This window comes from Cololabis saira, chromosome 1, assembly GCF_033807715.1.
Source record: "Cololabis saira isolate AMF1-May2022 chromosome 1, fColSai1.1, whole genome shotgun sequence".
Classification (NCBI taxonomy): Eukaryota; Metazoa; Chordata; class Actinopteri; order Beloniformes; family Belonidae; genus Cololabis; species Cololabis saira.
The window spans coordinates 51,746,746-51,763,185 of record NC_084587.1 but is presented as its reverse complement, the minus strand read 5'-3'; the positions used below and the strand labels follow the sequence as shown (position 1 = coordinate 51,763,185).

At 41.9% G+C, this 16,440-nt stretch overlaps 2 protein-coding genes across 3 annotated transcripts in view; one reads left to right on the top strand and one right to left on the bottom strand.

Moving 5' to 3' along the window:
- Positions 1-16,440, top strand: part of LOC133447583 (target of Myb1 membrane trafficking protein-like) — a 217,967-nt gene that overhangs the window by 87,631 nt on the left and 113,896 nt on the right. The gene's annotated exons all lie outside the window — the stretch shown is intronic.
- Positions 1-16,440, bottom strand: part of grk4 (G protein-coupled receptor kinase 4) — a 74,040-nt gene that overhangs the window by 42,128 nt on the left and 15,472 nt on the right. The window contains exon 2 of one of the 2 annotated variants that reach the window (XM_061725947.1): positions 9,097-9,192. In XM_061725947.1, the coding sequence (XP_061581931.1) occupies positions 9,097-9,192 (96 nt within the window). Of the gene's footprint in view, positions 1-9,096; positions 9,193-16,440 lie in introns of those variants that run through there. The other variant, XM_061725953.1, reaches the window with a different exon arrangement.

The following is a 16,440-nucleotide window of genomic DNA, read 5'->3' as shown; positions in this document are numbered from 1 at the left end:
CTGAACGTGCCATTTTCCTATGGACCTACAACTGAAGGGGGCCAAGAAATTGTGCCAGTTGGTTTGTTGAATGGGAACCTTTTATAATAGAAATGCACTAAATGACGTTCTAATGACCTTAAGACGAAGCTTTTCATCAGTTACGCTGGGATCTTTAAACCTTCGTCTCTGTTTTAACCTCCTTACTAACCTTTATCTGTTCACATATACAGGTTTTGCACATAACCCTCCATGGTATATTTAAATCCCATTTGAACGCTTCCCGGTAGTCCTTATGTCCAAAATTTGTCTAAAACAACTTGGGACAAACTTTTCAGATAGGCAGTTGCACAGGGCTGCAGGACTTGCCGACCATTCCCATATGTGAGGCTGTACTTATCAAAGTATGCCCAGCTCTTTCCCCTACTGCTATCACACCTCTGAATCCAGAGAGACTGAGCTACAGTCCTGATCATAACCAGTGGAACCTCCCGTAAGAGTCAACAGCATTGACCGACTAACCCAGGGTTCAGCAACCCGCGGCTCTAGAGCCGCCCTAGTGGCTCCTGGAGCTTTTTCAAAAATGTTTGACCTTTTTTTTCCCTTTTTTTCCCTCTTTTTTTTTTTTTTCTTTTCTTTTCCTTTTTCTTCTCTTTTTTTCTTCCTTTTTCTTTCCTTTTTAATCTTGACATTTCGACTTTTTTCTCAACATTTCAACTTTTTTCTCTACATTTCGGCTTTTTTCTCGAGATTGTACTTCAACATTAATCTCAACATTTCAACTTTTTTCTCAACATTTCGACTTTTTTCTCGACATTTCAACTTTTTTCTCAAAGTTCATAATGAAAGAAAAATCTCCCCCCAGTTCTAACTAATATAGAAACATACAGCATGTGTTGCCTTCATTCTAAGGCTGATACAAGACTTCATTTTTTGCGAATCCAGACATATTTGTTTTTTGTGTTTTTGGTCCAATACGGCTCTTTCAACATTTTGGGTTGCCGACCCCTGGACTAACCCATCCAAGCAGTCGCTGCCTTCTGGCTCCGGAGCAGCTGTGGAACTTGCTAACAGCCAACAGGTCTGATATGAGTCTCTCCCACTACTATTAAAGCAATGGTGACCACTGACGTTATGAAGTCTTTTAGAAGGGATTTCAGCTTATTAATCCGTTGTCGCTTTCCTCTGTAGACACCTCTTTTGCATTTCAACAATGTTTTCATCGATGAATGCCTCGGTATCACTACTGTGAAGTGAAATTTCTTCCATGGAATGAGCAGCCAGTGTTTCCTTGACTTCATTCTCATTCATGTTTCCTCATCTCTTCTTCCAATGTTTACTCCTTCCTAAATGACTACTCTGATATGAATTAGTTATATCAAATTATTAAAATGTGATATCTGAAGAGGAATCATATAATCGTATAAAATGAAAAGCAAAATGTCCCCATGAAGAATCCTGCACTGATATTGGCTGAAAGGCCACTCAGCGGGAAAGAAGCCATTACTCCTAAACAAACATAAAACAGCCAGATTACAGTTTGCAAAAAGACACCAAGATAAAGACCTTGCCCTGTGGTCTGTTGAAACTAAAATTGAGTCGTTTGGCCATAATGACCAACATTACATCTGGAGGAAGAAGGGGGAAGCTTGTAGACCTGAGAACACCATAGCAACTGTGAAGAACAGAGGTGGCAGCATCATGTTGTGGGGCTGTTTTGCTCCGAGAGGAAATGGAGGTCTTCATAAAACAGACAGCATCATGAAGAAAGGACTTTACATGGAAATATTAAAGGCAACATCACAAGACATCAGCCAGGGAGTTAAAACTTGGGCGCAAATGGGTCTTCCTAATTGACAATGACCCCAAACATACTGCCAAAATATTTAAAAAGTGGTTTGAGGACAACAAAGTCAATGTCGTGGAGTGGCCATCACAAAGCCCTAATCTGAATCCCATCAGAAATGTGTGGGCAGATCTGAAAAGGCGTGTGGGAGCGAGGCGACCAGCAAACCTGACTCAGTTACACCAGTTCTGTCAGGAGGAACAGGCCAGAGTTCCAGCAGAGCACTGTCAGAAGCTTGTGGAAGGTTACCCAAAACGTTTGACCCAAGTCATGCAGTTCAAAGTCAATGCTACTAAATACTAAGGAAATGTACAGTTGTGTGAAAAAGTGTTTTCCCCCCTTCCTGATTTCTTATTTTTTTGCATGTTTGTCGCACTTAAAGGGGACCTATTATTGCATTTAATGTCTATTTTAAAACAGGCCTTGAATGTCTTAAAAACAAGCTTTTGATTGTTTTTTCTAAATAAAATGAGAAATTCAGCCTCTGGGCCATGCCTTTATCTTTACCGTTTCTAATCTCATTCTCTATGCGGGATTCTGAGGGGGCGGGGAGGCTATGATAATGAGCCACTGTGCTGATTGGCTGCCTGAATGACGTGTAGCAGGGGGGGGCACAAAGCCTCGCTCTGGGCAGAAGAACCGTCGGCTGCTTACACTATTAAGGCTGAATTATGGTTCCGCATTACACCAACACAGCTCTGCGTCGATTTAACGCGGAACCATAATTCAGGCTTTAAACCGTGTCCCATGCGATGCGAGCGAGCGTCAGTGACAAAATCAATTCCATTGCTTTATTTTCTATTGGACTGTCCTGTTCCATGTTTTCTCCATTTGTGGATAATGACTCTCACTGTGGTTCGTTGGAGTCCCAAAGCTTTAGAAATGGCTTTGTAATATTTTCCAGACTGATAGATCTCAATTACTTTGTTTTTCATTGTTCCTGAATGGATCGCGGCATGATGTCTAACTTTTGAGGATCTTTTTGTCCATTTCACTTTGTCAGGCCTACTGTATGATCGGAGCAGGAGTTTGGTTCTCATTGCCGGCAGTAGATCAGACTTGTTCCCGGTGCATGTTGGACTCCGGCAGGGCTGCCCTTTGTCACCGGTCCTGTTCATAATTTTTATGGACAGGATTTCTAGGCGTAGCCAGGGGCCGGAGGGGATCCGGTTTGGGAACCACAGGATTTTGTCTCTGCTTTTTGCAGATGATGTTGTCCTGTTGGCTTCATTGGACCGGGACCTTCAGCATGTGCTGGGGCGGTTTGAGGCCGAGTGCGACGCGGCAGGGAAGAGAATCAGCACCTCCAAAACCGAGGCCATGGTTCTCCACCGGGAAAGGGTGGCGTGCCTTCTCCGGGTGGGTGGAGAAGTCCTGCCTCAGGTGGAGGAGTTCAAGTATCTCGGGATCTTGTTCACGAGTGAGGGAACGATGGAGCGTGAGATTGACAGACGGATCGGTGCAGCGCCCGCAGTTATGTGGTCGATGTACCGGACCGCCGTGGTGAAGAAGGAGCTGAGTCGAAAGGTGAAGCTCTCGATTTACCGGTCAATCTACTCCCCTACCCTCACCTATGGTCATGAACTTTGGGTAGTGACCGAAAGGACAAGATCGCGGATACAAGCGGCCGAGATGAGTTTCCTCCGCAGGGTGGCTGGAGGCTCCCTTAGAGATAGGGTGAGGAGTTCGGTCACCCGGGAGGAGCTCGGAGTCGAGCCGCTGCTCCTTCACATTGAAAAGAGTCAGCTGAGGTGGCTTGGGCATCTGTACCGGATCCTCCTGGACGCCTCCCTAGGGAGGTGTTCCAGGCATGTCCCTCCTCACTAGGGAGGAGTTCCAGGCATGTCCCTCCTCCCTAGGGAGGTGTCCCAGGCATGTCCCTCCTCCCTAGGGAGGTGTTCCAGGCATGTCCCTCCTGCCTAGGGAGGAGTTCCAGGCATGTCCCTCCTCCCCAGGGAGGTGTTCCAGGCATGTCCCTCCGGGAGGAGACCCCTCGGAAGACCCAGGACACGCTGGGCTGGCCTGGGAACGTCTCAGACTCCCCTCGGAAGAGCTGGAGGAAGTGTCTGGGATGAAGGAAGATGCCCAGACGGGCATCTCTGTTGAGGCTGCTGCCCCTGCGACCCGGTTCCGGATAAGTGGCGGAAAATGGATGGATGGATGGATGGCACTTTGTCAGGCAGGTCTTATTTAAGTGATTTCTTGATTGAGAAGAGGTGTGGCAGTAATCAGGCCTGGGTGTAGCTGGAGAAATTGAACTCAGCTTTCCAAAGATGTGATAAACCACAGTATATTTATGTTTTAACAGGGGGGGGCCATCACTTTTTCACACAGGGCTATGTATGTAGTATGTGTGTATTAATAATAAAAACTTTAATTTAAAAACTGCATTTTGTGTTTATTTGTGTTATCTTTGTCTAATATTTAAATTTGTTTGATCTGAAACATTTAAGTGCGACAAACATGCAAAAAAATAAGAAATCAGGAAGGGAGCAAACACTTTTTCACACAACTCTATTTAAATGTCTGACCTCATAGAAAGCAACATAAGATTCTCTAAGAAATTCTCTCTCTCATTGCTGTGGCATTTGGCAAAATGAAATAATGTTGGTAATCCTGACTGATCTGAAACAGGAGAGGTTTCGTCTGATTTAACTTTAGAACGAGAGACAAAAAATGTAATGTTTCTTTTTGCACAGTGTATGCATACACACACACACACAAGCACACACACACACACACACACACACACACACTCACCTCTCCTGAATTCAGACTAGGAAAGTCACGGAAAAATGGTAAAGAAACGGAGTGTGCAAGATGGCAGGGTGTCCAATAAAAACTAGCCTGGAAAATGAGAAGGAAACGTTGAACAGTAATACTGAACAAGCATGGGCCGGTAGCCATCTGCACAAGTGAGGTAAGCGGATTCAAAGTTCCAACTAGGTGTAGACAGACTGAAATGGTTAGATGTAGGGATGCCCCGATACAGATACTGGTATCGGGGCCGATACTGCTCTCATATACTCGTACTCTCAAAAATTCTCCGATACCACGCACCAATACTTCATTGTTGTTGTAGTTACTGGTTAGTGACTCTAGGGGGAGATATTCCCCGGGTGAGTCTGCAGCCTGGCTGAGCAGCAGCAGCCGCCAAGCCGCCGCTGCTCAGCCAGCTGTTCTGTGTTCCAGTTTATTATATCTTCCTTAATTATACAAACTGGATGGTTGAGTATTACCTTACTCACAGGGAACTTTATTAAACATTCACAGTACAACATAAACAATCCCATTGTTACATTCCGGTTAGCCGCTTTAGCCGGTTAGCCGCGTCGACAGCCCGCAGTCTGTCTTGCTTCTGTCGTCGTCCCTTATTTTGAAATATGTCCACCCTGCTGACATCCCGCTTACATTGGTTGTCGCTGTCTTGCCTGAAACGGGGCTGCCAGTCTCACTCACGGGCACCACTCTCCTCCCACCACTACGCTAAGCTTAGCCGCCTAGCGGCTAACCGGAATGTAACAATGGGATTGTTTATGTTCTTCTTCTACTTCTTCTGTTTTATTGGCGGATCGCAACCAACTTTAAGGTGCATACCGCCACCTACTGTACAAGAGTGTGTAACATAATTTCATTTAGCCAGTTTTTTAAAATTCTATTTGATTGTTTATGTTGTTTCACACGGACGGCTTCAGGTGAAGCACCGCACATGCTCAGTTGATGTTCCTGCGATGAGACTAAAGCGTGGAGGAAAGACTCGCTGGCCGAGTTTTGTTTAAAATTGAATTTCTGTTGCAAATAAAACCTGTCTTCCAATTCATTGCATTTTTCATTGCATTTTTAGCCTAGTTTTTTTTTGTGGTAGAAGTATCGGATCGGTACTCGGTATCGGCGAGTACACAAATTAAAATACTCGTACTCGGTGTGAAAAAAATTTGTTTGTATTTGTTATTTGCACAACTGTCAACTTCAGTGGAAAAGTCTGCCTGTTACTGTCTACATTGTATTAATTGCACAGTGTATTTTAATTTAATTGTTATGCAGGAAAAGGATATTTGTTTTATTCTATTCAAGAAGCATTTTTATTCTATTTGTTTTATACATTTTGATATTGTGCAGACCTCTGTTAATAAAGGAACCTGTGTGACATTTGGCACGAGGCTTTGTATTAAAACTGACTGTTTTTTTAAGGGTTTGCCTCAGAAAAAAATGAAGCTAACAGAGATGCTATGCTATAATGCTTTGGGGGAAACCCCAATTATGTCACAGGAAAAATATCGATATTGAGTATCGCCATTCAGCTAGAAAATATCGAGATATGACTTTTGGTCCATATCGCCCAGCCCTAACATATACATGACTGCATTTGTGTGGATGTGTTGAACTGAGCATTGGTCACGCCTCCTGGATGCTCTGCAACAACAGCTTTCAGTCTCCATCACCTCTGGTTTCTGAAGTGTGGCACACAAGCCAACGTGCCCAGAGTAATTATAAGCAACAGGAGCATGTGTGCTATATGTACTGGCTGAGTACAGTGGAGGAGAAAAAAAAAAGAGGGATGGAAGAAGAGCACGAGAAAGAGAGAAAGGCTGGCAGACAAAGTGGCTGCAGCCCACATAATGTAATCTGGGTTTCTTAGAACTACCGCTCACTTGTCAAGGCTAAGGTCAAATGCCTGACGATACCAAGACACAACAAAGACACTGCTATCAGTTGCCATACTGTATCCATCTACAAAACATGGATGTGTCTGTGCACATGCACATCACTGCATGTCGGTGTGTTTAATTAAACGAAGAGGATTATTTTGATCATACACTTTTTGCGATAGGGAAATTGCGCAAGTGCTTGTCTGAGCAACAAAGAGAATCCTGTTCGTAATATCAACTACTGATGTATGTAAAACTGCTGGGGAGAGTGTGTGTGCACACACACACACACACACACACACACACACACACACACACACCGTTTACATGGGAAGTTTAATTCCTCTTTAATTCAGAATTAAAATTAAATCCGATTTAAAATGAGTAAAAATGACCATGTAAACACCTAATGAAACACCTAATTCCAAATGAAAATGGCCATTCCGAATTAAACTTAATTCTGAAGTAAGTGGCTGGTTCATTCTGATTTTAAATCCTAATAGAATAATTCCAGATCATGTTTACACTCATTCCTCTTTAAATTAATCCCGGTCTTTCTTTCTGCTCGTTCCCTCCCCCGTCTGTCTCCATGACGCTTATATTCCACGCTGGGCTGGTTTTGACAAACAAAGTTTCAAGATGGCAGCACGCAGTAAACGGTGGTCAAGAGCAGAGACCATTTATTTAATAAATAGCTTGGAGGACGTGGAAATAATTAAAACAACAGATGGAAACAGGAAACATCAAAATTGTGAGCTTTTCAAAGTTGTAGCGGCTAAGTTAGTTTTTCTTCCGGTAGTTTAACTTCCGGTCCCCCCCCTATCCAATCAGAACCTTCCCAACCCCTAGACCTGGAGAGGAATTGGAGAAAGACCATCAAACGTGTTTTCCATGTAAACCTCAATTCAGAATTACTATTTCCATGTAAACTTGAAGGAAAATATTTTTCTGAATTATTTAATTCGGAATAATCAATTCCGAATTAAAAAACATCATGTAACCGTGGCCAATGTGACGCTTAATCTACAGTGCAAATTCCTGATGGACATGAATATGCATAGTATGAACAGGACATTGGTTTGTTAAAGTGACAGTTATACTCCATTTATAAGCAGAGGATTCTTCCCTACTGATGGATCAATTCATATTTAGGCTCATTAGATCCTGAATTATATCCATTAGACCAGTTTGGGAAGTGAAAGCGGGAGGACGAGGAATGAAAAAGCGATAAACAAACAATATGAGCACCTCCACCCCTTCATTGTGCCTTCAGCTTACCCTGCGCTGTGACTGCTGTTACAAGATACTGCCGTTTCAACTGCTCTCCATATACCCAAACCCAGAGCTGGGTAAAGGAGCCAAAAACTGTACTCAAGTAAAAGTACTGTTACTTCAGAATAGTAGGACTCAAGTAGAAGTAAAAAGTAGTCACCCAAATAATTACTTGAGTAAAAGTAAAAAAGTACTTGGTGAAAAAACTACTCAAGTACTGAGTAACTGTTGAGTAATGTCTGATTTATTTTTTTAACACAACCATTCAAACTGACCAAAGAACAAAATAATCATCTTCAGGCAAATTAAATCAATAAAATTAATTAAAATTAATAAAAAATAAAAATTAGCTTAAATTAAAATAATCATAAAGTAAATTCAAGTACTTTAATAAATAAAATAATAAATAAAATAAAAAATATTAAAAAATAATTAATTAAGCACAAGTAGCACAAAATTTCAAGCCTTTGTACTTTTCTTTTTTAACCAGGCAGAACTAGAACAAACATGAACTCATAGAAACTCTGTGTGTGTTTGAGTCTGTGTAAATGTGACAAAACATGCAAAAACAAACATTTTTCCCAAAGAATCACCCAGTGATGTCATGAGATTGACGTGTACGTGGATAAAAGGGATAAAAGAAAAGTAACAGCTCAACGTAGCCTAATGTAGCGGAGTAAGAGGAACAGTTTCTCCTTCACAAATCTACTCAAGTAAAAGTAAAAAGTATAGTGATTCAAAACTACTCCTAAAAGTACAACATTTCCCAAAACTTACTCAAGTAAATGTAACTCGTTACTACCCAACTCTGCCCAAACCTCCAGAGGGGCTTGAAAAATGCGAGAAAAGAGATAGAGACAGTGGAATGGGAATGCATGGAGATAGAAAGGAGTTAGGGAATGTAGGTTTGTGGGGGAGGGGAGCATTGCAACTCTGGTGGAGATAGCTGTAACACACACACGGACACACACACACACACGCACGGACCATGATGGATATGGGGCTAGGGTAATTCGGGTGCTTGTGTGGGCAACAAACAGAATCCTGCCTGCACTTTCAAGTTAAAGCAGGAAGGAAGCAGAGATCAACACGTTGTGATTGGATGTATGAACAGGTACTTGAGATGTGAACACACACTTTGATATACAGAAACATTTTCCCGTCTGAAACAGACGTACAGCTCATTTCCTGTCCCCTGACTCTAGGGGGGTGGGGCCATGGGGGGGTTGAGATAGGAAGGAAGCCCAATCTGAACTTCCTCCCGTAGTGACCCACCCAGGCTACACTGCATGGCTGGTTATCCTTTCTGACGTCACGCCCGCACATATACACGCACCCCACTGTTCATACCGATGGTGCGGCGCAGCTCTTCACACTGGCTGACGTGCGGGAGTTTCAGCATCTCCTTCCACTTCTTGCTGCGACCATTCCTTTTTCCTCCTCCTCCTGAGCAACACAAAGAGAGAAGTCTTTCAGCTCATCTATCACATCACGTTTGCAGCATCGCACGTGGTACATTTAGTAGCATTTAACAAGCAACATTTTCAGTACAAAAAGAAGGTATTCAGAGATGGACCAGAGGCAGGTCCGCTGGTTCATCTCACGAGTGCCTCTTTGCATTAGAACAGAGCATGTGATGGAGAATGCTGACAGCTTCAAAGACTATGAAGCACACACACATCCTGTCTTAAATACACACACACACACACACACACACACACACACACACACACACACACACACACACACACACACACACACACACACACACACACACACACACACACACACACACACACACACACACACACACACACACACACACACACACACACACACACACACACACACACGCAGACACACGCAGACACACGCAGACACACACACACACACACACACACACACACGCGCAGCAGAGTTCCAACATAACTTAGCCATCATCCACTCAAAACAGTGAGTGCGTTTACTTGGGAAGTTTAATTCCTCTTTAATTCAGAATTAAAATTAAATCCGATTTCAATGAGTATAAATTACCATGTAAACACCTAATTCCAAATGAAAATGGCCATTCTGAATTAAACTTAATTCTGAAGTAAGTGGCTGGTTTATTCTGATTTTAAATCCAAATAGAATAATTCCGTGATCATGTTTACACTCATTCCTCTTTAAATTAATCCCGGTCTTTCTTTCTGCTCGTTCCCTCACCCGTCTGTCTCCATGACGCTTATATTCCACGCTGGGCTAGTTTTCCAAACAAAGTTTCAAGATGGCAGCACGCAGTAAACGCTGGTCAAGAGCAGAGACCATTTATTTAATAAATAGCTTGGAGGACCTGGAAATCATTAAAAGAACAGATTTTTTTTTTTTTTTTTTTTTTTTTTTTAAATCCCAATTTTTTCCCCATTTTATCACACAGTGCTCCTACCTAAGTAACAGTCCTGGGCATTGCTCCCTCTACCAGCCCTACACTGAGCTCAGGTCTCCCCCTTAACCTGAGGAGTGAGCAGGCCGCTTCTTTTTTTTTTTTGAGGATCCCTTCCATTGCCAAAGCAAAATTGGTATTGTAACTAGAATATCGATATCGAATCGTATCGGAAATCGCATGGACTTGGGACCTAGTGTATCGGAATCGTATTGGGAGGTCAGTGATGATGCCCAGCTCTGCTTACCACAGTCCTGACCTGTCCACAGCACAGGATGTGTGGAGATTTTGGAATTAAAAAATGATCTAACCACACTGTTGCACACCTTAAAATGTCCTCTCAGCAAATGTTATTGTTATTATTTTAATATTACTGATCATGGCTTACAGCTTAAGAAAACTCAAATATCGTATCTCAAAAAAATTAGAATATTCTGGGAATCTTAAACAGTAAGCCATAATCAGCAATATTAAAATAATAAAAGGCTTGCAATATTTCAGTTGATTTGTAATGAATCCAGAATGAATTATATTTTTGTTTTTTAAAATTGTATTACAGAAAATAAAAAGGACTTTATCACAATATTCTAATTTTCTGAGACAGTCCTGTATGTGCAGCATGTACTTTCTTGCCACTACAAAATATCCCTTTGGTTTTCCATGAAACGATTCAGAAATTTAAACCAAACTATTTTTTTTAAACTTGTTTATGTAATCTTTCCAAATGAGCACTAAAAACAGGCCACAAGCATGCAAGTACTACACGTAGGCCTGCCAAATACTGCACAGTTGTATTTTAGTTGACATTCTTATATGTATAAGACTTTTCCCTGGTATGTGTACAAGCCGCTGCAGGAAAACAACGATGCCAGCTTTTACCACAGTATGTCCACTAAATTTAACAACATTACAGTTTTAACTGACAATCTTTGGATCAATTATATCCTTCTTTTGTCATTCAATAGCACATGAAAGGAGAATTAGTATCAGTATAAGCACTTACATATTCATATTCAACTAGGAGCAATTTAACAAACATCGATCAACATTCACATCATGAATTTTTCTTCTTTCTCCAACATATACCAACTAACACGAATGACAAAAGACAAGTCACTGACTAGACATGCCTTAAACAGGTGACCATTGAAGAATCCACTGACTCTAAATGTTATTTTTAGCTTCTGTAATTTTGCTTATGAAAAAAGTAAACACAAATACTGTATAGTACAATTTCAAAGTTGACTTGTCCAAAAAAGGCATTTCCTGTACATTAGTTGCATGTATTATCAAATGTCATCAGGGGTTTTATATAATACTAATAATTATATAAAATGAACTGAAAAGTCATCAAACTGCACTTTTTTGTTTTGAGCATGACAGCTACTAACTACAACCTCTAAAAGTCTATTTGGACAAAAACATTGGAATAAATATTGCAGATATTGCCCATGTTTAAATGTTTCACAACTGACCCGACATGAGGGAAGGAGGACTTGTTTTAGCAAAGCGTTTAAGATCCGGGGCTCTTGTGTTGCTACGAGTAAGTATGTTGACAGACCTGTTCTGGGTCTGCAGGGCATACGCACACAAACACACACACAAACACACACACACACACAGGTATGTACACACCTAGGGATGGGAATCGAGAACCGGTTCTTGTTGAGAACCGGTTCCCAGTGTTTCAATTCCTTGGAATCGTTTGCCTTTTTCGCAAACGATTCCCTTATCGATTCCAGTGGGCGCGAATGACGTCACCAAGCACGTTGCGCAGCATGCGCATTCACGCTCAGCAGGAAAAGACGGGGACAAAGCGGCATAAACCCTCGAAAGTTTGGTTACATTTTACCAAAAAGGATGACAACAGGGCGACAATACTTGCAATGTGGACATTTAAACAAAGGGGGGAAACTAGGGGTGGGCGGTACACCGGTGTCATAGTCATCACCGGTGTGAAACTGCGCCACGACATGGATTTTGCAATACCGTCAATACCGTAATAAATCAATTATAAAATAATAAGCCTAAATAAGGCATTAAAAACGTCGGTGATATGCTGCCGTGTTGTGACAGCAAGAGGTTGAAACACAAGCAACCTGTTTCATCACTTAAAAAACACGCACGCCCGTGAATATGAAGAGGCAACCCGGGCCAAAACGAGCGCAAGTGGGACCAGCAGCTGCTGCTGGGACCGCTGCTCCGCTGCTCCGCTGGTGCTGCTGAGCAACACCAGCGGAGCACGTCCCAAGACTACACAGATTTCACTGCAAGCATCGTTTACTGCTGCTACACCTTACGACAAGAGTAGTAAGAAATGCAGGGCTTAAAGTATTCCGGCACCGTGCCGGATCTCTGGCGTACGGAGTTTTTTTTCTCGGCGTGCGAGTTTGACTGCTTTAAAAAAAAAAAAAAAAAAAAAAGGTTTGAGAGAGAAAAAAAAGTTTGAGTCAACCGAGTTCGTCTACCAATGGAATGAGAGGAAAGCAGCTCTGGCTCTCAACCAAACTAACACTAGCCAATCAGAAGTGGAGCTGGGCGGGTCTTTGACGCCAGCAGGGCGCAGAGCGCTGTTACAACCTGCTGGAATACCAGTCACCGACTTCAAGATGGAGAAAAAATTAATGAATGTCGGTTTATAAGAATCTTTTTGCCCAGAAGAAAAAAAGAGTGACAAAAAAATACCCATAACCATGTTCTTCTCTCGAAAAAACACACCTGTACCGCGGGCTTTAGAAGAAAAAGACGCAACAGCGCGAGTCGGGATACAGCGGCATCACAACAGCAGTGAAATACGTGCGAGGCGGTGCTGAACTCCGCAATTTGAAGCTTTGTATAATAATTATTAAAAAAAAGGGTTGCTACTATGTGAATATCACTTATCACGGGTTCTTTTTGGAACGTAACCCTCTCGAAAAACAAGGGATTACTGTATATGAATACTCATGGCATAAACCTGTCAAGTTTTGGATTTAAAATTAAGGGAAATTTTCCACCACCCGCTGTCCAACCAGCCCAACCGAGGTCCAGTATTACATTTTAAGACAGGTTTACAAAATATTTAAAATGTAATATAATAAAAATAAATATAATATAATATATATATATATATATATATATAAAAGATCTTTAGGTTTTTTGCCAAATAAATATGTTGAGAATGCATAATACTCTCCCATGTCTCTTTTTGATAAGGATTCTACCATTTACTTATTATATTATAAAAATATTAACCTTATTCACATAAAGGGACAGGACAGGCTAGTCCTCCCAAAACGTACCAAAAAATACCGTGATATTATACCGTCACCGTTCAAAAGATGAAAAATACCGTGATATTAATTTTAGGTCATATCGCCCACCCCTAGGGGAAACTGTTAGGACTCGGCCGGCTAATGCGCTGGGAGCACGGAGTCAACCGGCGTGTGGTAAGGCTGATTTATGGTTCCGCGTTGCACCAACGCAGAGCCTACGGCGTAGGGTACGCGGCGACACGCACCGTACGGCGCGCATCTCCGCGTACCCTACGCCGTAGGCTCTGCGTCGATTTAACGCGGAACCATAAATCATGCTTTAGAAGAGCTGCGCTCCGGCGGACAACGGAGCTCCTGACACAGCTGCAGCTCGTCAGCTCATCTATGGAGAAGTTAGAGAGCTTCTACCACTAGCTTCTCCTTTCATCAAGGCAGGGAAGAGCATCAGACCAGAATAGATGAATGTCACCAGCAGTGACTAAGTTTGTGGCGTTGAACATGTTACTGGACATTCTTGTGTAATTGCCACAAAATATTTTGTTGTATTTTGTTAATTTCTACAGAAGATTATTTATTTTATTATTATTATTTTATATTAAATACATATTTTATATTACAAATAATTTTGTGGGGACCCCCTGGCTTAAGACCTCACTTATATTTTTTTGTTCAAAGATATAAAAGAAAGTTGATAGTAAAATTGTTTGTTCTCCTTTTTTCCAAATGAGAATCGATAAGAGAATCGATAAAGAATCGAATCGTTAAGCAGAATCGAAAATGGAATCGGAATCGAAAAAATCTTATCAATTCCCATCCCTATACACACCCTTTTACAAGCAAATGACTACAAAAAGCAAAGAATACACAAAAGTGTGGCCATCTTTCACTGTATGCAACCTGGCTGGATATTTCAAAAGGAGCAATGCATGGACACACTTCACTAAAAACAGAGTGATTTATGAAACCAACTCTGTGAAACGTAAACGGTGAAACCTTTCTGTGTGGATGAAGTCTGGAAGCAATGATGGTTGCATACCATACCAGTGACAAGAGATCCAGATTTGGCATTTTCTTCTATACGTCCTTTTTCTTACAAATTTACTTCAAATAGATAAAGATACAGGTGAGAAAGGACGGAAATTTCAATAGTAAGCTGTGGAATAGTAAGTGTGCATATGCATATATGCCCGTCAGAGCCAGCAGGGCCACCCCACCCTGTTTAATGTCACTCTGACGTCAAAGCCATCTGTGCAGGCGCTTAATGCAGACAGGACGGAGCAAGTATTTATTTAACTTGGGTTCTCCCCTCAGAGAACGAGGCCCTACATAAACACTAACTTCAGAGTTTTGCTCATTCATAGCCGAGCTCCAGCCAGTGTTGAGATCATCATGCAATATTCTTGGGACAGGCCGGCACATGTGCAGTAGTGACAAGATTCCAAACTTGATGCATGTCCAGACAGGCTGTGTCAAAATATGAGACGTACTGCTTGTTTACGAAGATGGACATTTCTTTTCGGTGGAAAGATTTACAAACAACCGGGTCATCCTGGTCCCAGTTAAGATATGGAACTAAGAACTAAGATATGGAACATGTCACCAGTGTCTCTGGTTTGAGTGAGATTTGCCAGAATTTTTCCTTCCATCTCCCCATTTTAGCCGTTACTTGTCACCGTTAACTCTCCAAAAACATGTCAATTGAGAGAAAAGGATGTTCTGATATCAGTGACTGTTTTTACATCCTCATAATAAACATGGAGCTCAAACACAATCCACAAAGCAAGCATCCCAAATATGCCACACGTCATTAGCCTCTTGTATGTAAAATGGGAACAGATTTGTTTGTTTCATTGTTTCATCTGTCAATGACTGCATTTACATGCAGTCTAAAACCCGAATATTGGCAATAACCCGAATTATTACCCGGTTTTAAAAAAACGCTGATTTAATGTTAACATGATCATTGTGGAGTTTGATGGATAATTGACAGTTCATAGGCACCTGACCGAAAGTTAGATGCAAATTCATCATTGTCATCAGCGCAAAAGCCTTTTTTCGCCTTTCGCGCTGCATCAATTATGTGATTGAGGTTATGGCAACGAGAGTATGCAAATGAATCGCTTGGCCATTACATTGGAGGGAGAGAATGCTGCTGACCGACTGCGGTCCCGTGTGTCTCTCTTCCAAGATGCGCCACAGACACTAAAAACGCAGTTTCACCAAATATCTGACTTAATTTAATACTTTGTCAGGCATAACGTTAAAGCTTTCTTTTAAAGCCAAAATATGCTTAATGTCTTACCAAGGCGAGTCCGTTTCATTCAACACTCCGACGTGCTTTCTCTTCAAATGAATTACCGACGTGCTCCCGTGATAAGCAACGTCGGCTTTGCAAACCTTGCAAGTCATCCTTTTATTCACCGTATCGAGGCTAAAATGCTCCCAAACGTTTTATTTTATTTAAAGTTTTATTATCCGCAGCTGCGCTCAGACGCTTTCGTGCATGCGCGACTCGATAGAGATTGTATTGAAGTGAGACGCCTCACTCCATTGCAAAAACACGTCTGGCGACAATTGTCGACAATGGAATTCATTGTCGATAATTTTGATTATCGATTTTTGTCGACAACGTCGACGAATCGTTGCAGCCCCAGATTCCTAGCAGAAGTGTGGGCACAAGTGTGGTGGAATCCAGCTGCACGCTTATCTGAGAAGGTAAGGAATGAGTGGCTGGACAGACAATAAGCTCAGTCTTGGACAAATTTAGCTGAAGGTGGCGGTCCTTCATGCATGCAGAGATATCAGAAAGACAGGCCGATATTCGCGATATATTCGTGAGACGGCAGTGTTGTCAGGTGCGAAGGAAAGGAAGAGCTGGGTGTCATCAGCATAACAGTGGTAGGAGAAGCCATGAGAGCTGATGATTTTACCTAGTGAAGAGGTGTTTAGTGAAAAGAGAATAGGGCCAAACACCGATCCTTGTGGCACCCCCTGTTGCCAGCTCATGCAGTTATATGT